The 23,084-nt window shown below is 38.2% G+C and overlaps 1 protein-coding gene and 1 long non-coding RNA gene across 2 annotated transcripts; both read left to right on the top strand.

Moving 5' to 3' along the window:
* The first annotated feature begins 4,584 nt into the window (after positions 1–4,584).
* On the top strand, positions 4,585–7,203 carry LOC141834922 (putative inactive purple acid phosphatase 2). The gene is made up of 2 exons (XM_074722321.1): positions 4,585–5,341; positions 5,687–7,203. Exons 1-2 carry the CDS (start codon positions 4,646–4,648, stop codon positions 6,989–6,991), a joined length of 2,001 nt encoding a protein of 666 aa, XP_074578422.1. The 5' UTR covers positions 4,585–4,645; the 3' UTR covers positions 6,992–7,203.
* Positions 7,204–15,043: 7,840 nt separating this feature from the next.
* LOC141834933 (uncharacterized) lies at positions 15,044–17,279 on the top strand. Its single transcript, XR_012602352.1, has 3 exons — positions 15,044–15,655; positions 15,987–16,035; positions 17,047–17,279. It is a non-coding gene; the product is annotated as an uncharacterized LOC141834933 (long non-coding RNA).
* Positions 17,280–23,084: the final 5,805 nt, after the last annotated feature.

Here is a 23,084-nt window from a genome sequence, read left to right as displayed (position 1 = left end):
ATTCTTCTTAAAGATTTTATTAGATTTTTTCTAACTAAATCTGGATAAGAAAATTTATTAGAATCTTTCTTAAATTTCTATGATGGTTTAGCTATATAAAAGGGTGGTTTAGTGGAGGCAAAACATAATACAATTCTTGGTGTTGCTCCTCCTAGGGCCGACGGCAAAGGAAACTCCTCCTCCTTTTTCTTTCCACTGCCCATCCTCCTCTCCCTTTCCCTTTAGGGCCAGCGCCCCTTAAGGAGTTTTCTCTCTTTCATTTCCCTAAGCAACTACCTTCTCTTGTGCTAAGGCCGGCGGCAATCCAAGGAGTTCTCTCCCTAAAGCCGGCGGTCAAGAAGAAGAAGAAGGAAGAAGGAGAACAAGAGAAGGAGAGAAGGATCTCGTGTTTTCTAGCCATCGAAGAGGAGAGGACATACAGTAGAAGATCAAGGGGTCATCCACTCCTTCTAGACATCCCGAAGAAAATGTGCAAATTTATTGTTTCCACTTTTAATAAATTGTTCCTTTTATCTTGGATCCTGTAAATCAAACACCAGAGCCCAATGATCTAAATGCGTCGATTAAACTTTGTTTTATTGACTATGAGGGCAACTTAAATCCGTTTCTGGAAAAATTTTTATTCTGCAAGATTTCACCAGAACGGGTTTCCTAGTGTTTCCCATCAATAGTATCAGAGCGTTGTTTAGGGCTCTGTGTGTTTGGTTTCAATTTTTACCTATTGATGTTCGACTCCTCATGTGTTTCCCCTACATTAGTAAATAGTAAAAATTAAATTCAGAGACGAGGATGGAGCACTAAACGATGTCGGATGGGGCCGAAAGTGAGCCAGTTTGGGTTTTACTCGGTACCAAATAAAGGTCTCTGAAAGAGCTTTGAAACGCATCCGACCGTTTCTCGTTCTGATTCATGAGTCAAAAGTTACGACCTATTGAAGTTCGACTTCTCATATGTTGCCCCTACATCAGTAAATAGTAAAAAATAAGTTTGGAGATGCGACCTAGTATGATATTTCTTGCATGTGCTATCAACATTTTCTATGGGATTCATTTTTGGCATTTCTGCAGGACATATAGATTCAGTTACTTGTAAACTCTTATATTCCATTTGTTGCTGGATTTTCTTATTGGAGAATAAAATTTATTATCCTGCTCTTATTTGGTTGCTTGACAGAGAAACTTCATTGAGAGCATGACATGATATTCAATACTATGTTACCTGCTTCAGGTACTCTTGGGTACAACTTCCTTCAAGTTTTTCTGAATTTAGCTTGTCATGTTTGCTCAAACATTTGAATGCTATAGTTAAATAAATTTTATTCACTTTGATTGTTTATGTGAAAGATAGACACAATGGTAACATCTTATTGGATGAAGAGGGCACATTATTCACATTGATTTTGGTTTTATGCTATCTAACTCTCCTGGCGGTGTAAATTTCGAGAGTGCACAATTTAAATTAATTCGCGAACTTCTTGAGGTGAGATAATTGGAGTTATGCTCAGAATCTATTTACAATATTTTTTTAGTGTTTCACAATGTCCTTTTGATGCCAAGTGATGGACTCTAATGCAAAAGGAAGTCCTAGTGAGTTCTTTGACTATTTTAAGGTGATAGATGGTATAGCCTCTACTGTAGTCGTCATTTACTCATCCATGCTCTCTGTCGATTCTGTATATCCAAGGTCTTCTCAAGATGACTCAAGTGAGGTTTCTCTGGCATACAGGCATATGCAAAGGTATGCATTTTAAATGGTCGACTGACTTTCCCCTAAATCTATAAAGAAGCTAGATAGAAATTTGTGTTTTTCTAATTGTTTCCATTATTGCATTTGGTAAATCCTGCAGCAGTTACTGCAAGTCTTTCGATTTTAGGCCCAACTATTGTAGAAAATTTAAAGAATGGGAGTTGCCTAGTAAGACTTGTCGTTGAGCGTCGTGCTCTGCATGTTTTTCAGTTAACAAAAGGTTAGTGTTATGTTAATTTTTTTTATCATAGTCATTATGAGATCCCAGCGGAATTTTAATAAATGTGGATGCAAGTGAAATTAATTATAATGAATCTAACGATGACGACGATGACGACAACTTGGACGATAATGACGACGACAATGACGATGACGACGACGACAATGAAAATGAGGACTTTGATATTATATTAAAAATGAGGAGATCTTTTTAAAAATGGTTATAAAATATTTATAAGTAATTTAGTTTTATTCTGCATATTTATATAACTTGTTGCTTATTTAATTGTTTATATAGTGTCTTATTATTAAATTTTTATAATTAATTATTAATACACTGTATTTTTTCTTATAGGTTATCACAGGTGATATTATTTCTGTGTTTCATTTTGTACCTGCTTATATCGTAGCAAATATGGTGGTAAGTTTTTTCATATTCCTCTTTATATAATTATCAATATTTATTATTTATCTCATAACAATTTTGGTTGACAGTTTCGACGAGGTGGTTATAGACGGAGTACTCTTGGTCAGTCTACTTCAGCACCTGACAGTGCAGGACCTTCGCATGCACCTGGCCAGTCTGTTTCAGCGCCTAGCGATAACCCTGATGGATTTGAGCCCTCCGTTGGGAATGACCTGAGTATCTGGTTGGAGGCGAGTGGAGGATCCAAAGGGGAAGGATATTGGGAATGAGTTCTCTGAGCAGAACTCATCGAGTTCCTGGCACATTTTCTTCAACTCCATCAACAATGAGGGCACAAATAGATACCCTAACTGAAGAAGTCTCTCATTTAAAAGGTATAATTTTGTAAAGGGATGAAAAAATGAGAGAAATACGCAGACAACAGGAATTAATTATGCGCCATCTTCAGTTAGGCTCTGCTCCGAGTCAGCTTCCTCCTACTGCCGGTGATGACGGTGACAATGACGATTCTTCATAGCCTAGTTGTGTATCATTATAATTTTTCTTACAATTAGTATTGCTTTAATTTTTTCTATTTATAATTCTTTTATTTATATCCTGATTAATATTGTTATTTTTTTCAAACATGGTTGGTGAAACCAAGAATGACTGTGAGGTAAGTTTTTTTACATATTATAATTATTTTGTACAAAATAATATTATTTTATTTACTGATATAGGAAAAGAAAAAGAAGCATAGATGGAGAAGACAGTGAAGCAGAAAGTGTTGTCCGAGGTCGGTGCCATGGACGATGATACCTATTGCTTCTTGTGCTTTTGATATTTTATTAGTTGTTTGGATGTTTTATTGGATGTTCTGAGATTTTCTTATGTTGGATGTTCTGAGCATTTGCTTATGTTGGATTTTCTTATGTTGGATGTTGGATTTTCTTATGTATTGAATGCTTTGACGTTTAGAGACTTTGTTAGCTGGAGGTTTTGATGTTTTGATGTATTGTATATATTTCATTGAAATTAAGATGTGTTTGTGTGAAGATGTGTTTGTATTGGATGTTATTAAGATGTGTTTGTGTTAAGATATTCTTGTATTGGATGTGTTTGTACACGGATGTATATTTGTTTGTGTTAAGATGTGTTTGTACAGGAATTGTTTGTATAAATGCTTCATATTTTGATAGAATGAATGGAAGCTGTGAGAAATTTTTACGTTTTACGATGAAAACTGTTTCGTCGCAAAATTATCGTAATAATACTGTGCTATCGAAAGTTTGGCGACAAAAATAGATTTTCGTCGTCAAAATTGAAGACTAGAATAATTTTCTATACAGGATTTGTTATTCTCCTGTAGCTTCACTATTGCGACGAAATCAATTTTCGTCGTAAAGTTAGCGACGAATATAAATATTTGTTGCTAAATTTGTGACGAACTTAAATTTTCGTCGCAGATTACAAATTCTGAATGCTGCAACGAAAGTTTTTTCGTCGCAAATTGACGACGAATTTGACGACGAAAAATAATTTCATCGCAAAATTTACAATGAATCTGCTGTTTTTCGTCGCAAAAATTTACGACGAGTTATTACGAACGAAATTTTTTTCATCGCAAAGTTCGTCGCTAAAGCTGTTTGCGACGAAAATATTTTTCATTTTCGTCGTAAAATACCCTTATTTTTGTAGTGATGATTGTGGAGTCATTAGAGTGACAGATTTTACCATTTTGTAGAAAAGGATGTCCAATTATTTGCTACCCAATTGAAGTATTGATCTAGTTTTGTATTAGGTCAATTGGACATTAAACACTATCTTATTATTTGAATTCCAATTAATATCCATTATTCTAGATTATTCCATCTTTAAAATTTCTTCTTTTCCCACTTAATTGATTCCACATATCCTTGTTGTTTGCGTCTAAAGCAACATCCATTATTAGGTTTAGCCTTCCATCTTACGGTTGACAAGCCCTATCCCACCAATTACCTGCTTATTGACAGTGATATTTCTCCGACGTTACCCTAACGTACCCTCTGTTATATTGGAACGATGTAATTGCCCCACGATGTCTACGGCAAAGTACCCATCGGCAAGAAATATATTTAGCACCCACCAATTGCCCTATCCTTATCTTGATAAAATAAAAATAGAGAATAAATACCCATAGTGATATCACATTTCTCCGCTCGTTTCCGCTCTCGTTTCCGCTGGTCTATTAAGTCGGGCTCTTGCGCTTTCCCTTCGCCCTTCAGGTACCGCAGAATGGATTCCAGCAAAATCCTCATTCTCGTTGTCTTCCTCTTCTGCTGTCACGTTTCGCCATCATCCTCTAGCGTTTCTATCACCGTTTACCCGACGACCCTCACCCGCACCAGCCGCATCGTCACTGTACGATGGTCCGGTGTCGAATCTCCTTCGGAACTCGATTGGCTCGGCATCTACTCGCCGCCGAAATCGCGTAACGAGGATTTCATCGGGTACATCTTCCTTCGAAACTCCAGTAGCTGGCTCAAGGGCACCGGCTCCGTCGAAATCCCCCTCGTGAACCTCCGCGCTAATTACGTCTTCCGCCTTTTCCGATGGACCAGGGACGAGGTCAACCCCAAGCACCGCGACCACGATAAAAACCCTCTACCTGAAACCCACCACCGCCTCGCCGTCTCGGAGGAAGTCATGTTCGAGGCTGCCGCATTGCCGGATCAGATCCACCTCTCGTTTACGGACCACGAGAACGAGATGCGTGTGATGTTTGTTACGGCGGATGGGGCCGAGAGCTTCGTGAGCTATGGGCTAGATGCAGATCGGCTGGATCAGATCGTGGAAACGGCGGTGAGGAGATACGAGAGAAAGGACATGTGCGACTTTCAGGCGAATTCGAGCATTGGGTGGAGGGATCCTGGGTTCATACATGATGGCGTGGTGAAAAATTTGGAGAAGGGAAAGAAGTATTTTTACACGGTAAGGTGGCTTTGTAGTTCAAAATCAATTTATTTCAACATTTCGTTGCATATTTCATGCTATTTTACAGTGATTTACCCATCAATTTGTTTATCATTAGAGAGGATGAACTCAAATACTCCAATCAACCATTCCGTTGACAACCTCCTTCAATTAGACAATCAATTAGATTGTCTGTTATTGTTTCTTTAGAACAGGTTATTTACTTGGAACAAGTTATTTCTTTTTTCAAAAAATAGTTATTCCTTTATATCTCTAGAATCTCCTTATAGCGTGTAAATTTAACTAGTGCAAATAAATCTCTATCAATATAGGTTGTAACGAAAATTGTGTTTATGCTCCTAGGTTGGCAATGATGCAGGAGGTTGGAGTCCTATCCATAATTTCATATCCCGTGACAGCGATTCAAATGAGACAATAGCCTTCCTATTTGGAGACATGGGAACTTATACTCCATACGCAACCTTCTATAGGATACAAGAGGAGAGCAGATCTACTGTCAAGTGGATACTTCGTGACATGGAAGCCTTAGGTGACAAACCTATGTTTGTTTCTCACATTGGGGACATCAGTTATGCCAGAGGTTTTTCCTGGATATGGGATGAGTTCTTCAATCAAATTGAACCTATTGCCTCCCACATACCTTACCATGTCTGCATAGGTAATCATGAGTATGATTGGCCATCACAACCTTGGAGACCAGATTGGTCCTACAGCATCTATGGGAAGGATGGTGGTGGGGAATGTGGTGTTCCGTACAGCCTCAGATTCAAAATGCCTGGCAATTCATCATTTCCAACATTGACTGGATCTCCAAACACTCAAAATCTCTACTATTCTTTTGACGCTGGTGTTGTGCATTTCCTCTACATGTCAACTGAAACTAATTTCCTCCAAGGCAGTGCCCAGTATAACTTCATAAAGAGTGATTTGGAGAGGGTTGACAGAAACAAAACGCCATTTGTTGTTATACAAGGCCATCGCCCCATGTACACTACAAGTAATGAAGTAAGGGATGCTCCAATAAGGCAGAAAATGCTGGAGCACCTGGAACCAATATTGGTGCAGAACAATGTAACTCTTGCTTTATGGGGTCATGTCCATAGATATGAAAGGTTTTGCCCTATGAGAAATTTCAGTTGTGTGGATGTTTCCTCAAATTTCACATCCACAGTTGGTGCACCAGTGCATGTAGTTATTGGGATGGGAGGACAAGATTGGCAGCCAATCTGGGAGCCAAGGCCTGACCATATAGATGTTCCAATTTTTCCTCAACCTGAAAGATCAATGTATCGGGGTGGCGAATTTGGTTACACACGCCTTGTTGCTACGAGGGAGAAGTTGACACTGAGCTACATTGGAAACCACGATGGGCAAGTACATGATGCCTTGGAGATTTTATCTGGTCAAACTTTGAAGGGTACCATTGACAGCAATGAAAAAACTCTGAAAAATAGTGTTGATGACCAGAAAACTCCAAGTAGTGATAAAGTTGCATCAGTTGAGTCAATTTTCCCGTGGTATATGAAAGCAGCTATTGCATTGGTTGCTGCCGTCCTTCTGGGTTTTGCTCTTGGATTTTTGACACGCTACAGGAGGGATGCTTTAGAACGGGCACAGTGGACTCCAGTGAAAATCGTGGAGTTGTAATTCTCATCAAAAGGATTAACAAGAATCCTTGTAAACGAGACAACGAAAGGCTATGATCCTGTAGTCGTATATAAACTGCCACGCTTGTTTAGCGTCGTGCCCAAATGAAGAGCAGTTTCTTTCTGCCTTTTGGACGTTGTCATGCATACTGGTTGTACAGATAGTTCCTTCCCTCGTATATTATGTAACAGGTGATGGTCTTTGGGCTTTAATCGAATGGTAAGATATTTTAAAGCCAAGTATGATCAGTTAGGATCACGTGAATAATTATTTATTCTTTATAGAATACTATAAAATATTTATTTGTATGTTTGATTGTAAAATAATTTAAAAATATTTAGAAATAATTATTCTAAATTATAAAAATAATTCTTTACTAATTTTTAGAAATGATTATGATTTTACCCATTATATCTTTCAAATTATACAATTTGATTGACCCAATCAGGCAGATTGATTATATCAAGTGATCTGATTATATCAAGTGGAGTTAAGCATGTTGAATGGATAGGTGGTTGGGTGGGGCTTAAAAGGCCAAATAGGTCGAGTTCTCTATTTGGGTTGGTCGAATAGAGTAGAATGGTCGGTCCGATTGGTTGATTGAATCATTTGAGCTAGGCGAGCCAATTAGGTCAATCATCCAATTTAGTGGACTAGTAGATGTTTAGGTGGGTTGGGTGGTTCATGTAGACTAAGAGATCCAAGTGGATCGAGCGATTTGGTTGGTTCAGTCAAGCTAGGTGCGACAATTTGTTAGGTCAAGGTAATATGCTTAGGTAGGGTGATCAATTTTCTCGAGTTGGGTGGGTAATTTTTGGTTGGGTCAATCAAATAGTTGATTGGGAAAGTCGAGTTGGTTTATTAGTCAATGTAGTTGGTTTATTAGTGAATGTATGATCGTTGGGGATTGATGGGGGAGGATCATTTTGCTTTTGTCTTTTTCGTATTCTTTCTATCAAAGTTAGGACTTAGAGCGGAATATAAATAAGTAATAAAGAACAAGACAAATGACACACATGATTTAGTTGGTTCTCAAATCCAAGAGTTAGTATCCTAGATCTATGTACAAAAGACACTTGTCCACTAGCTTATATCATTTCTGGAACTTTTTTGAAGGCAAAGAAACCCCTTAAAAATTTATTGATATCATAATCACAAGTATAGAAAAGACAATAATATATATAATAAAAGCAAACTCTAATGTAGATCGAACTGGAAGCCTTGAATGTCTCACATTCCTCTTGGTATTTTCTCGATCGTAGAGTTTTGAGAGTAGATTCGAGTACAAAGTAGAGATATTTTAGATCTTAATTGTTGTATGAACCTTCTGCCTTTGTCTCCCTTTTAGAGAGTTAGATCAATCTTTTTTCGATCGACTGAAAACCTTATTTGGTCGACTATACATTTGGTCAAACTCTATCCAGAGACCAAGCCTCGAGATCACATCTCTATCAAGTTTATCAGTCGACCAGAACCTTTCTAGTCTATTGAATCAAGCCACATTACCGAACCAGGTTCAGTCAAACCCACACCCAGTCAATCGATCGGACCAACTATCCGGTCGATTGATTTGGTTTGACCTGGGACAAGTTCGGTTCACTCTGGACTTGGTCTAGCTTTATCTGATTATATTTGTTTGCTCTCTATTTTGCTTCCAGCTCTAGGTTCCTATAAAATAGTGATACAAAAGGCAAACAAACAAATAAACCTAATTGTGTAAGTCTACTAGACCTACTAAGCTTACCTCTTGCTCAGAGTTCCCTCCCCTATTATTTTTACTTTGGATTCACTCTCATAGAGTTTTTTCTTTCCTTAGAGTTAACTCCTCTAAGACTTCTCACAACCTAAGATTCACCCCCTTAGGCTTGTCACTCATTAGACATCTGATCATCTTTGATCTGCCTGAACTTTCCCTTTGTTAGACATTTGATTAACCTTGATTTACTTGGACTTTACCCTTACTAAGCATCTAATTACCCTTTACTTGCTTGGACTTTTGTTAATCATCCGGTCAACCATGACCTTACTAGACTTTCCTTTTTCTATTCATCCGGTCAATCTTAACATGATTAGACTTCTTTTTGTTAATTAGCCGATCAATTTTGACTTGATTAGACTTCTCACTTAACTCATTTCCAAACATCTGATCTTATTCAGATCAACTCTTTGTTAAACTTGACTAGACCCAAGTACATTATCAAACATCGAAACCCTGAAAATTGATTGCACTAGTAATCTCCTCCCCTTTTAATATTTTTAAATACTTTTAAATTACATTTAGGTCTTATGGGTCTTATGCCAAACTGAGAGGCTATAAAACTTTTTCATCTCCACCTTTGGTATACATTAAAAATTCAATTATCCAAACTCCTTACATTTTGCACCAACAATTGAAAATTTTAACTTAGTTAAAATTATCCCTTTACTTCATGAAAGATCATTTACATAACCTTTTCAATATTTTTCAATGCCATTTTAAAATTGTCTTTCAAAAATATTTTCAAAAAAATCTAAGGTATTTTTAAAACCTTTGTCAAATTTATTTTAAGAAATTCTAACAATTCTTTTTCAAAATAAATTTTAAAAAATATTTTTTAAAATTTATAAGTATTTGAAAAGGAGTTTTGAAATATAAGAACAACTTAGAAAATTTTAAAGGTGAAGAGGAATTTGAAACACTGTTAAAAAAAGAGACATGTATATTGAAAGCATATTTTCAAAGTAAATGTTCAAAATAATTTTCAAAATATTCGTTGAAGAAGTTGAAAAATAGTTTTGAAATCATTTTTAACCATTTTTAAAATTTTTTTTAAAACTTCTCTTTTAATACTTGATCTTTAAAAAAGGACCTCCTCTTAACCTACACACCCTTAGGACACCCTTGTTACTACAAGAAAGACATGTAGGTGTCTAGGCGTCTAGAATTCTATAGTTGACCTAAGGATCTAGAAGTTTAGTATTGGTTAATAATTTTTAAAGGTGTATAATATTTTGAATATATATATATATATATATATATATATATATATATATATATATATATATATATATACACACACCAAGATAATAATGAATTTAAATGAAATATCAATATTTCAAAAATAATTTTTTAAAAATATTTCTATTAATTTATAGATTTTGTATACTTTTTAAAAAATATTTTTAATTTTATTGTTCTTATCATTTCACTCATTCTATGTATTTCAGTACATATATTATATGGTAACATATATGTTCATGTGAGATAATTTGTCAATTTTAAGTGATTAACATTAGGTTTTAGTTTGAGAAGGGAATTTGACCTTGGGTTAGATTTGTAGAGAATCCTATGTGATAAACAACAAATCACAGTGAAAAAAATAATCCTTTTAGCGATCCATGCGAAAGCAAACTCATACAAGTTTAGATCTGCAAAATCTTATTTAATTTTGGAGAGTGTCCTTTGATTATCCCGCTCGTCCAAAATTTATCGGATCTCTTACACGTTCAAGTGCCCATGCCTCTATGTGTATCCACACGAACACTCACTTTTAGAAAAAGTTTTGATTGTGCTAGCAACCCTTTTGTGTAAATTTCAGCTAAGAAGAAGATAGGAAAAGAAGATGAACACCCATATGAATTTTGGAAGAAAAACTCTTTTATACTCAAACTATGAATAACAAAGGTTTTTAGGCTTTTGGTATTCCCTCATCAATGCATGATAAATCCTTATTAATCATGCATGATGAATTTAACTTCATCTTCTTCAATGCATGATTAATCCACATTAATTATGCATGATGAATCAAACTTCATTCATCAACTTGGTTTAATTTGAGTCTATCTCAAATTCAAACAACTTGAGTCTAACTCAAGTCTCGGCCATCCAATGAGCTTAATTATTCATTTAGTCAAATTAAAATGAATCCATCTCTAAAATAGAATGTTATTTATGTATGACCCAATAGGTTCTTGTAACGTTAGCAATGTCTCTAAATCCATTTTAGAAATATAAGCAATGAGTGGTATTTAGCAAATTGCTACCCAAGTGACAAGAATATCGAGATTCGACATAACTTTATGACTATGATATTGTATGACCATGTCTTTCTATCCTCGATATTTAGATTGATCAATGAAGCATAAACTATGTCATCCTCTTATCAATCTTTGTGTTTCTTGATCCCCAAGTAGACTCACTCAAGCAAATCAGCTTAATATCTCATATTGACTCATTTGAGCATGACCATACATTTCATGGTCCTACTCTATCAAGAAGCCTTAAGATATTACTTCCGTCATATTGAAGCGATAGATCCCATCTACATCACTCACATCCCTCCGCATAATTTGTTACATAACTAGTAATCACCTTTATAGTCTACCCTATTATGGGTGATGTTTGATGACACCAAAGTACATAACTGTTAGTAGTAGCCCTACAGCCAATTATGTGATGATTGAGTAAAGACTTTTTATATCATATTCTATTATTAATAAAGGAAAAGATTTTTTGGTTGTTATACTTTATATTTGTGCCAAATAACTAAGTATAATAATGTCCTTGGGTAGCTAGTTCTAATCTACATCATATCGATTGTTTGAATCGATAGTGAGATGATGTAGAGAACACTACTCTTAACCATTCCTAGTCAAGCATTAATATTCAGGGACGATGTTAATGCGTTGAGACTAACATGTGGGTCAGCTGGATGACTTGATCTCACAAGTGATGGATATGGAAAATCGAGTTGACATATGGGTATACATTAGAGAATGTATACTGAATTGACCCAATATGAGAAAGTTTCATGGATCGTCATATGAGTGTCATAAACTTTTTCTTGTGATTATTGGTATGAATAGTCCTTAGACCTGAATTCACGATGGTTTCCTACTTAAGAAGTTATGTACTTTGGTTTCGTCTAACGTCACTCGTAATAGGGTGGATTACAAAGGCGATCACTGGGTATGTAACAAATTATACGGAGGGATGTGAGTGATGTAGATGGGATCTATCCCTCCCATATAATGGGAGTGATGTTGGGAATCCTATGCGATAAAAATAAAATTTCACAGTGGAAAATAGGATCCTTCGAGCGATCCAAGCAAAAATCCGTACAAGTTAAATATACAAAACCCAAATCTTATCTAATAGGATTTACCTTTGATGCGTGCCCTTCCCTTATCCTCTCATCCAAAAGTTGTCGGATCTCTAGCACGTTCAAGTATCCGTGCCTCTATACGTATGCATACTAACACTCTTTCACCTTTTGGAGAAGACTTAGGTTGTGCTAGCAACCTCTATGGGAATTTCGGCCAAGCAAGAAGAGGGAGAGAAGAAGAATGAACCAACAAAGAGTTTTGCAAGAGAAACTCTTTTATACTCATGCCATGAATACCAAAGATTTTTAGGCTTTTGGTATTCTTTCATTAATGTATGATTAATCCTATTAATCATGCATGATAACTCCTATGCATGTGACCTCATCCTCTCCTCTTCATTGCATGATTAATCCACATTAATCATGCATTATGAATCAAAATCCAATTTGGTTTAATTTGAGTCTAACTCAAATTCAACTTATACATGATAACTTTCATGCATGTAACTTCCTCTTCTTTATTGCATAATTAATCCGCATTAATCATGCATGATGAATCAAAATTCAACTTGTTTTAATTTGAGTCTTGTTGATGCAGTTTCTCCCGATTGTTGTTTTGATGTTAACACAGATTTAAGTTCATTTTAATTGGATAAGAATTAAGTTCAATATATTCAGATTGACCGATGACGGATGAGATCGGAGAGGGCTCGGTAGCTCGTTCTCCGGATTAGGTCAGAGAGGGCTCGGTAGCTCGTTCTCTAGACCGGATGGAGTCGGAGAGGACTCGGTAGCTCGTTCTCCGGATTAGGTCAGAGAGGGTTCGGTAGCTTGTTCTCTGGACCTGATGGAGTTGGAGAGGGCTCGGTAGCTCGTTCTTCGGACTAGTTCAGAGAGGGCTCGGTAGCTCGTTCTCTGGACCGGATGGAGTCGGAGAGGGCTCGGTAGCTCGTTCTCCAGACTAGGTCAGAGAGGGCTCGGTAGCTCGTTCTTAGCTCGTTCTCTGTACCGGAATATGGTCCAAGAAGGCATGGTAGCCTGTCTTCGGATCGGATCAGTGTCAGAGGAGGCTTGGGAGTCTGTTCTCTGAATACATGATCCAATACGGTTGGCTCGGGTGAGACCCAAGTTAACCAGGTGATCAAATTGCATGAGTTGTGACTTCACCTTTGGTTTAATCGATGAGTGAATCGATTAACCAAGGGTAAGTTGGTTAGTCGATCTGGTGATCGATTACAGAGCATTCTATAAGACCAGGGTTAGTGGTTAATCGATCTGATGATCGATTACAGAGTATTCTGTGAGAATTCGTAAAATCCACAGAACACACCATAATCGATTGGGCAATCGATTATGGTGAACTGTAATCGATCAGGTGATCGATTATAGGCTTAATGAGAAACTGGGTAGCGATTGGTAATCGATCACTTGATCGATTACCATACCCTAATCGATCAGTTGATCGATTAAGGGCTAGGGTAATCGACTGCTTGATCGATTATACGGTTTACAGAGGAGAGAATTACGACATTTAATCGATTGTCTGATCGATTAAAGCATTTCTGATCGTGTTCAGGTTTCTGCTCTGATTTCTGTTGCTTCTGATATTGCTGTGCTAATCTCTCTGATCTTTGCAGATGGAGTTTGAATTTGGATGAAGAACAGAAGAGTCAAGGGATGACTTTCTATGTTCACAGTTTGTCGAGCTTTGGTTTTCAGGTAAAAGACAACAACGGGATTCTGAGCTGCACAAGAGGATGATCAGATTGGTCAGTGAGTGTGCTGAGAGGAGCGTGGAGCTGGTAAGCTCAGATGACTCAGCATGGCTTAGTGCAGTGGACTCAGAGAAAGTTGAACAAGAAGGAGGCTAAAAGGAAGAGAGGAAGGAGAAGAGAGAACAACAACTCTAACGAACAGCTGTGTGTACTTGTGCTTGTGCTAGTGGTGTTTTTGCTTGCTCACGATCAGTGCTCTTCCTTGAAGCTTTCTGCCTGAGGTGGTGCAAGGAGTGGTGCCTTGCTCTCAGGAAGCTTTGCTTGGTTTTGTTCCACTTATTGAGGCTGTGCTGTAAGATTTACTTGTTTGCCTCATTTCCTTCTATAATCTCTGTATTTAACATCTATTCTTGAGATTGGCTGTGGAGAGGTAACTCCACCGAGAAGGAGATTCATATAGTCGGATTCATCCGGGGTTCGATCTACCGAAGATCAAGGGATCGTCCACCTTACGGACACGCCGAGGAGTAGGGGCAAGTTATCCCCGAACCTCGTATATCTTGTGTCTCCCTTGATTTCATTTTGTTAGCTATTTTCTGCTGCGCACTAACATTTTTGTAGGAGAAAATCGATTATCGAAAGGAGGCTATTCACTCCCCCCTGTAATATCCTAGGAATTTTAGAGTTAGAACTAACCAATTAATCATGCCCTAGTTAGTTTGAATTTAAGTGGGTTGAAATTTAAATTAGGCAAACCATTTAGGTTAACTAGGTTGGACCTAGAATTAGGTTAAGATTATTTTAAATAAATAGGATGGGAAGATTCGTCTCGCAAAGATGAATCAAACGAAATTAGTTTAGGCCAAATCGGAGATCGCTTGGTTAGTGAACCAAACAAACCAAGATTAAACTAAACCGAACCAAGTTGATTTGGTTCGTATCGAAAGAGGTTTTAATAAAATAAACTAGACGGAAAGATTTGTCTTGGAAAGATGAATCCAACAAAAATTGTTTGGATCAAATCGGAGGTCGTTTGGTTGGTGAACCAAGCAAACCAAAATTGAACCTGGTTTGCTATAGTAATCGATTTAATTGATTTAATAAATCCTAAGTTTTAATTGGGTTTAGTTGAAAAAAAAACTTAATTTAATGGTGTTGGTTTAGAATTAATCGGTTAAACCAGTTACTATGCACTCCTCGTTATAAAAGAAATTCACCCGAACCACGAACCACCGAAGCCTCCTTCCTTCTCCACCGTCTACCGGACGCCGCCTTCCTCAACAACCCTAGCCGCGTTTCTTCCTTTCTATTCTCCTTCATCGAAGCCACGCCGCAACTCCCTTCTCCTCTTCTTTTCCGATCTTTTCCCCCTGCCACGCGGAACGCCGGTCTTCCTCTTCCTCCTGGCTGCAGTCGCCCTCTGCCGCTAGTGAAGCCCGACGCCGCCCCTGCTGCCACCTCTACCGCCGACACCGACCAGAGCCGACGCCGCCCCTGCTGCCACCTCCGCCGTCGACGCCGACTAGAGCCGACGCCGCCGACAACCGAAGCCGTTGGAGCTAATTTAGGACATCACCGAAGAAGAGAAAGGTTCTTCTGCTCCCTTGCCTTGTTCTATGGTGCTGCCCTCTTTCAACCGCAGCAACCGCAGAAGCTCACCGGAGCTAGTCGAGGCCATCGGAGAAGAGGGGAAAGGGTGCCTAGTTACTGCTTTTCCGGCCAACATCCATTCCATCTCTTTCTCTCCTCCCTTGCTTCTCAGTTGTCCTTGCAACTCTGCAGCAGCCGTCATCACGCAAGAAGAAGAAGAAAACGGAGCGTGGAATCGAAGGTTAGCTTAGGGCAAGGACTTGGATTGGTTGGAGGTAAGATCCTGATTGAGTTTCTTAATTTGGGTGGTTTAGGTTTTGATCGGTTGCATGAAGTTTGTAATTGATGAAATTAGGTTGGTGATGGATAATTTAACTTTTAGTATATAAGCAACAAGGTAATAAAAGGAATAAAAGGAAGAAAATAGATTGGTTTCTCTTACTTGATTTGGACAAAGGAGAGAAAGCCAAATGATAATGCCGTTAGTTTTAGTGATTAGCTAGTGTAATTTGGATTGGTGGATTAGATGGAGTTAAACTAACCTTAAAAACGAAACTAGGGTTTCTTGGGTATATCTTGATAGTTAGAGGATGCTTGATTTTGCAGGACCCTGATTGGTAAGGGAAGATTTTTATTGCGACAATTCGTCATTCAGGTGGGTGATTTACTGTATTTGGTCAATACAGTTCCTTTCTATTTACAGTGCATGTTTTATTCTCTATTGTCGTTGCTTAGTTTTTGATCATTTCCCTATTCTTAAATGTGAATTTGACTCTTATGATACTCATGTTCATAACATGCTTGACCTTATTTCCGTTGACCTTGGATTAATATTCCTGGCTGGGTTTCTACTTGAATATGACATTTATGATCATTATCCTTATAGTTCTTTTCTTATGATACTTGAGATCATTATGACCTATACCTACACTTATTGATTAGCCTGGTAGGTGTTAATGACTATGAAATGAACATCTCATCATGACGACTGACAACGATTGTAAATCCCAATGATGTGGGTCTATGTTGTCTATAGTTGGCCTTTAGTAGTATATTGATATAGGTGGTTATGACCCCTACTTCCATCATATCGATGGCGACTGTATGGCAGTGTACGCAGTCGATGGCTGTATGGCAATGTACGCAGCCGAGTCGATGATCTGATCCCGACACCGGTTAGGGGTGGTACTCGGAGAGTATTAGAGGATAGATATCGGCCATAGGATATGGGATCACCGGACGCGGAGCACTGATCCCTCGATTTGGATCACCAGACTACTTTGTTGTAGGGCGCGGAGTACTGATCCCCCGATGTCGGCCATACCCAGCCTCAGATGCTTGCACGAGTGCTGTAGCGTGTGGGGCAGTTGCATCATGCATACGCATATCATGTGCATGTTATATATATGTATTGGACCGTACTGATCCTGCATTTGATTGCTTATCTGTTTGATTCTTGATTGTTGCATTTTGTTTGACATGTCATTCATATGATGCATCACATGAGACTATTCTAGTGCTTACTACCTGCAGAGTTATTTATGATATCTTGCTGAACTTTGGTATGTATCCTTGTTATCTTTATTTATCTCTTCATGCACCATTTGTTTCTATATTACCCACTGAGTTTTGTACTCACCTCTTTGGAATTTTTCTGTCTTCCCAGGTACCAGGTAGGAGCTTACAGATGTTGCTAGGGATCTGCCAGCTACGCCATCTCACGACGAGTGTTTTATGTGTGTGTGGATACTTGTAGCATATGATGGTACACTTATATTGTTGGTTCCTTTTTACAGTTTTGGACTTTCTATTTCGGATTGTTGGTGTTTGTGGGTTTTTCTCACGTGATACTCTTAGACTTGATTCCGTGATGTAAACTTTACTGGATTTATGTTTCCGCTGCTATGATTCTGTGTTTTGCATATTTGACGAGGTTTTCTCGCTAGTAATTGTGTAGGATGTGTATGTGGCCGTGTGGGTCACCTTTTTACTTCTGTTTAGCTATATAATCCATATTTTGTAGTATGGATAGGCCGTGTTGGCCTTATTATGTGTTTGTATAACAGGGAATTGTCATGGATACTAGGGAGGTGCTGCCGAAATTTTTCGGACGGCTATCTCCCGGGTCGTGACATGAATTCATGATTTCATCGCCAAATTTGGCTTAGAAATTTTGGTTTACCTGACTCCACTTGGTGACGAAAACATTATTTCGTCGCCAAATTTGTGATGAAAACTTGAATTCGTTGCCAAATTTGGCGACAAAACATATTTTTGTCGCCATATTTACAAAGAATTTATAGTTTTTCATTGCAGAAGTTTGCGACGAGCAATTAGCAACGAAAAAATTTTATCGCAAAATCATTTTGTGATGAAAATATTTTTTATTTTTATCACAAAATTCATCGCAAAAGGTTGTATTTTTGTAGTGTGACCTGCCTAGGCTTTCCGCCAAACATCTAGTCCATCTGATTTGTCTAGACTTTCCGCCATGTATTTAGTCCACCTAACTTGCTTGGACTTTCACATGTGCACTTGATCCGCCAAGACTTCTGTCTAGTCCTCCAAATTAGGACTTCCGCTGCCTAGCCTCCAGTCAGGACTTTCCATTGCCTAGTTTCCACTAGGACTTGCCTGTGTCTAGCCTCAACTAAGACTTTTCTTGTGCTCCCTACACACTTAGATCAATATATTAGAAAATACCACACACTTAACTTGAACCTCTTGCGATCATCAAAACTAAGGTTTGATCATCTGGTGCTTTCTTCACCAACAATCTCCCTCTATTTGATTATGAAAACCTGAGTTTCAAGTTAAAAAAAAAATTTATAAAAGAATGCAATGCTATTTAATTCATGCATGTGATAATAGTTATGCATAAGTACGTAGCATGATATAGCATGGTTATCTATCTCCCCCTACTTTCAGGACTCCCCTGAATTTATATTTGGGGAAAAAATAAGTTTTTGAAATTTTTTATAATTTTATACTCTCCCACTAAACTTGACATGGTTTAGTTTTGATTAATTTGATACAAAACCATTCAAGTCCCTTAAAAACACTTTTAAAAATGTTAAGCTTTATGAACTTGATAACACTTTGAAATCATTTGAACTTTTAAAAATAATTTTTGAAATCATTTTGAACTTGAAATCATTTTAAGCTTGAAATCATTTTGAACTTGAAATCTCTATATCTCTCCCCCTTTGATATAATCAAAATATAAATAAGCATATAAGTTTGAGTCCAAGCATGTTATCTATAAAGAAAATACTTAGACAAAAAAAATTATCTATGGGGCACATGTCCAATAGGTTTCAGCTAATTACCAAGAAATAGTAGCTTGACCTAGTTAGTCAAGTTTAAGTGTATTATTCCATTTAGCTTATGCTATGAACACTTAACTTGATTCATGATCTGTGTTTATAGCCCAAGTTTTGGTTCGATACATAGACATAAGCATCTGGAACATAGGCTAGAATCTTATGCATCTCACACCATTCTAGGTTTCACAATATATAGTCAAGTTAATTAGTATGCTTTGTGAGATGCTTAATCTAGATTTATAGGTTCATGTTTTCTAGGGGAGAATTCTAGTCTAAGACTAAAATATTCCTTTCATTTGCTTTGAAATTCAAAATTTGAAAGTAAGTTTTTCATAAAGAAAGAAAAAAAATAAATTTTATAATATTTTTGAAAAACTAAGTAATAGTAGATTAGAAGACATGAATTTTTGAAAATCCAATACTTTCCCTTAGTCTACCAAGCATAGTAAGAGAATTTAACTAATGCAAAATTAAAATCATAATACTGATAAGGTATGTAATAAAGTCAGTAAGTCTGTACAGGTCCAATCAAAACTAAATCTACTGAGGGGGTGGTGGTGGTGGTTGACCCATGCTCCAGGCTCTAAACATGTTCATCATCTGAGTGTGCCTGTCCATCAACTCGGCATGTCTGGCTAGACTCCTCTCCTCCTGACTGTCAAATCAACTGTTCATAGTCTGCTACAGACTCTGAACTGTCTCCTCAAGTCTGATCAATCTCTGATCTGTGGTAAGTGGAGATGGAGGTGGGGGAAGTTGAAGTAGATCTTCTAGGTCAAGCTCGTCGTCATCCACATCGACGATTGCTGGTGGTGGTGGTGGTTGGGGCCCTCGTCTCCAGGATAAAATCCTATCCTCATCTATAGTGACCCCAACTAATGAGAAACTCCTAATCCCTAGCATGTCAAATTCACTAGGTCGTTTGACTTCACCATCGATGATGTCAAACCCTAGTGATGCTAAAAATTTTACTTGGTTCCTAACCCCCCAGGGTTAGTACATCCAAGGCCTAATTCGGGAGGCGCCCGTGTAATATCCTAAAAATTTTAGAGTTAGAACTAACCAATCAAAGACCAAGCCCTAGTTAGTTCGAATTTGAGTGGGTTGAAATCTAAATTAGGCAAACCATTTAGGTTAACTAAGTTGGACCTAGAATTAGGTTAATATTATTATAAATAAATGGGATGGGAAGGTTCGTCTCACGGAGACGAATCAAACAAAATTTGTTTAGGCCAAATCGGAGATCGTTTGGTTAGTGAACCAAACGAACCAAGATTAAACCAAATCGAACCAAGTTTGGTTGGTTCATGCTAGAAGAGATTTTGATAACATAAAATAGATAAAAAGATTCGAATCCAACAAAACTGATTTGAGTCAAATCAGAAGTCATTTGGTTGGTGAACCAAGCGAATCAAAGTTGAACCTGGTTCATTATAGTAACCGGTTCAATCATCTTAATAAACCCTAGGTTTTCAAACCGGTTTAGCCAATTTAATCACGCCGATTACCCAAAATCTTAGCCCGATTTATTAGTTACTATTACTCCTCGTTATAATAGGAATCGCGAGCCCTTCCTCACTGGGCCGAAGCCGCCTTCGCCACCGCCCGAAGCAAACCCCTCTTCTCCTTCTCCTTCTCGCCAGCTGCCACCGCCCTCTTCCTCCTTGCTGCCGACGCCGCCTGGCTGGAAGCCGTCCTCTACCGCCTCGAGTCGCCGACGCATGGAAGGAAAAGGGGGAGCCGTCTCCCTCACCAGCCGATGCCCTAATAGATGCCACCTCCCTTGCTAGAACCAGCACCGGACGCCGCCTCTCTGCCCTCCTCTGCTCGAAGACGATGTCGCTGCCAACAGCATAGCCCGACGTCGCTGCCCTTCGCTCGCCGTCTACTCAGCACCGCCGCATCCTATCTCCGCCGCTGCCGTACCCTACCGACCAGCGCCGCTGCTGCTCGTGCCATCAGCTCTGCCCACATCCAATCAGTTCACTCGATCTCTGGTGGCTTCAAGTTCGGTTGTTTTGGGGATTTTATGAATTTTTGGCAATTGATTCGGTTATGACTTATGTTGCTATAGGAATTAGGGTTTCCGTAGCTCCTGCATGTTTTGGGATTGGACCGAAGCATACTACGAGAAGATGGTTGGGGGGGGTGATCTAAGATTTCTAGTACTAGAATCATTTAGCACCTGGAAGTTTAGGAAAACCTGTTTATGTGCCAACCTCCTGAGTCTGATTCTAGAGTGGGAGGGATCTGTTGGGAAATTTCTTAACTAGTGGGGTAGATGCAATTGAATTTGGATTTGATTAGGGTAGATACGGTTTAAATTAATGAAATTAATTAGTATTTACTTAGGAGTAATTGAATTATGAATCTAAGTGGAATTAGGGGTTCCTAAGGTTATGAATTAATTTATGGTTCTGGGTTAGTTAATTGATATAAGATGTAATTAATTAGAGTGTATGCCTAATTAATGAAGATTGACTAAGTTATTCATCGATTTAAATAATGTAATTAAGTAATTAGTTATTTCGGATTTAATTATTAGTTACTTTGATTAACTAATTAATAGGTGATTAAGATGTAATTAAAGAGGGATTAATTATATAGGTTAATTTGATTAGTTGTTGGTAATATTATACTTAGTAGTGTTGTATTTATAAATTTTAGGATTTTGATTGATACGGAGAGATTTTATTGCGATGATTCATCATTCAGGTGGGTAATCTCCGTAATTGGTCACTACAGATCTACTCTTTTTTCAGTGCATGATTCCTTTTACAGTACTTGTAGTTTTGATACCTTGATGCCAATTATTCTGTTATTTGCCTACTTTTATTAATCATGTTCCTATCATGCTTGACTTTATTTCCGTTGACCTTGGATTAATATTCCTAACTATGCTTCTACTCTAGATATGACGTTTGTGATCATTAGTGTTATAGTTCTTTCCTTATGAGACTTGAAATCATTATGACTTATACTTACACTTATTGATTTGCCTGGTAGGTGTTAATGACTATGAAATGACGTTAGATAACGATTGTAAATCCCAATGATGTGGGTCTATCGTGTCTATAGCTGGCCTTTAGTAGTATATTGATATAGGTGGTTATGACCCCTACTTCCATCATATTAATGGCGACTGTATGGCAGTGTACGCAGTCGATGGCTGTATCTTGTGTCTTCGTCACCATAGAGTGGTGGTACTCAGAGTATGGAAGTGATACTCGTAGAGATACTCAGAGAGTATGGAAGTGATACTTGAGGACGAGTATGAAGGACAGATATCGGCCATAGGATATGGGATCACCGGACGCGGAGCACTGATCCCTCGATTTGGTTCACCGGACTACTTTGTTGTAGGGCGCGGAGTACTGATCCCCCGATGCCGGCCATACCCAGTCTCAGATGCTTGCACGAGTGCTGTAGAGTGTGGGGCAGTTGCATCATGCATACGCATATCATGTGCACGTTATATATATGTATTGGACCGCATTGATCCTGCATTTTGGTTGTTTATTGTTTGATTCTTGATTGTTGCATTCTGTTTGACATGTCATTCATATGATGCATTACATGAGACTATTCTAGTTGCTTACTACCTGCAGAGTTTTGTACTCACCTTTTGGACCCTGGGATTTTTCTGTCTTCCCAGATATCAGGTAGGAGCTTACAGATGATGTCAGGGATCTACCAGCAGCACCATCTCACGTCAGAGGAGTTAGTAGGTTTAGTTTATTTGATAGTAGTAGTTCGATTTGGTTGTATGAATATTTATCACATTCGATATGTTTATATATATATATTTGATACACTGATGGATGTTGGTTTTGTTTGGATTTACGGTGTTTGCCACTGCATGGATTTTACATCTCATATGGATTTCCTTATACACAGTTGTCAGCTTTCTCGTGATTTAATAATTGCAATTGTTATCTTTCCGCTTGCGCGTTCTAGTTTTAGTATGTGTGTAGCATTTAGCCGTGTGGGCCTTATACTTAGAGTTTGTTACCTGTTATGTATCTGTGTTATGGTTACTTGTGTAAGGATGATTGGACGTGTAGTCCATATTTCCGGCCACATGTGGACGATGTATATTCATGTTTGTATTCAGGGAATTGTCAGCGATACTGGGGAGGTGCTGCCGAAATTTTTTGGACGGCTATCTCCCGGGTCATGACAGCCCGTCCACTAGTGGTCTCCCTTCCGAACGTCGTTCGGAGGCGGAGAAACCCGTCTTACAGTCCGATAAATAAAGAACAATAAGTAAAAGCAGAAAGTACAAGTAAGAAATAAAAACCAAATAATTTGCTGCCGATCTGGAAGTCCGAGCGCCGCGTACTCCTCCTGGATCTTCTCCGGTTGCAAGCGTCTGGCT

The sequence above is a fragment of the Curcuma longa genome, chromosome 1, assembly GCF_044706935.1.
Source record: "Curcuma longa cultivar G26 ecotype Majalengka, Jawa Barat chromosome 1, ITB_CL_G26_1.1, whole genome shotgun sequence".
Taxonomy (NCBI): Eukaryota; Viridiplantae; Streptophyta; class Magnoliopsida; order Zingiberales; family Zingiberaceae; genus Curcuma; species Curcuma longa.
The sequence above is the reverse complement of the archived record's forward strand: the minus strand, read 5'-3'. Positions and strand labels throughout refer to the sequence as shown.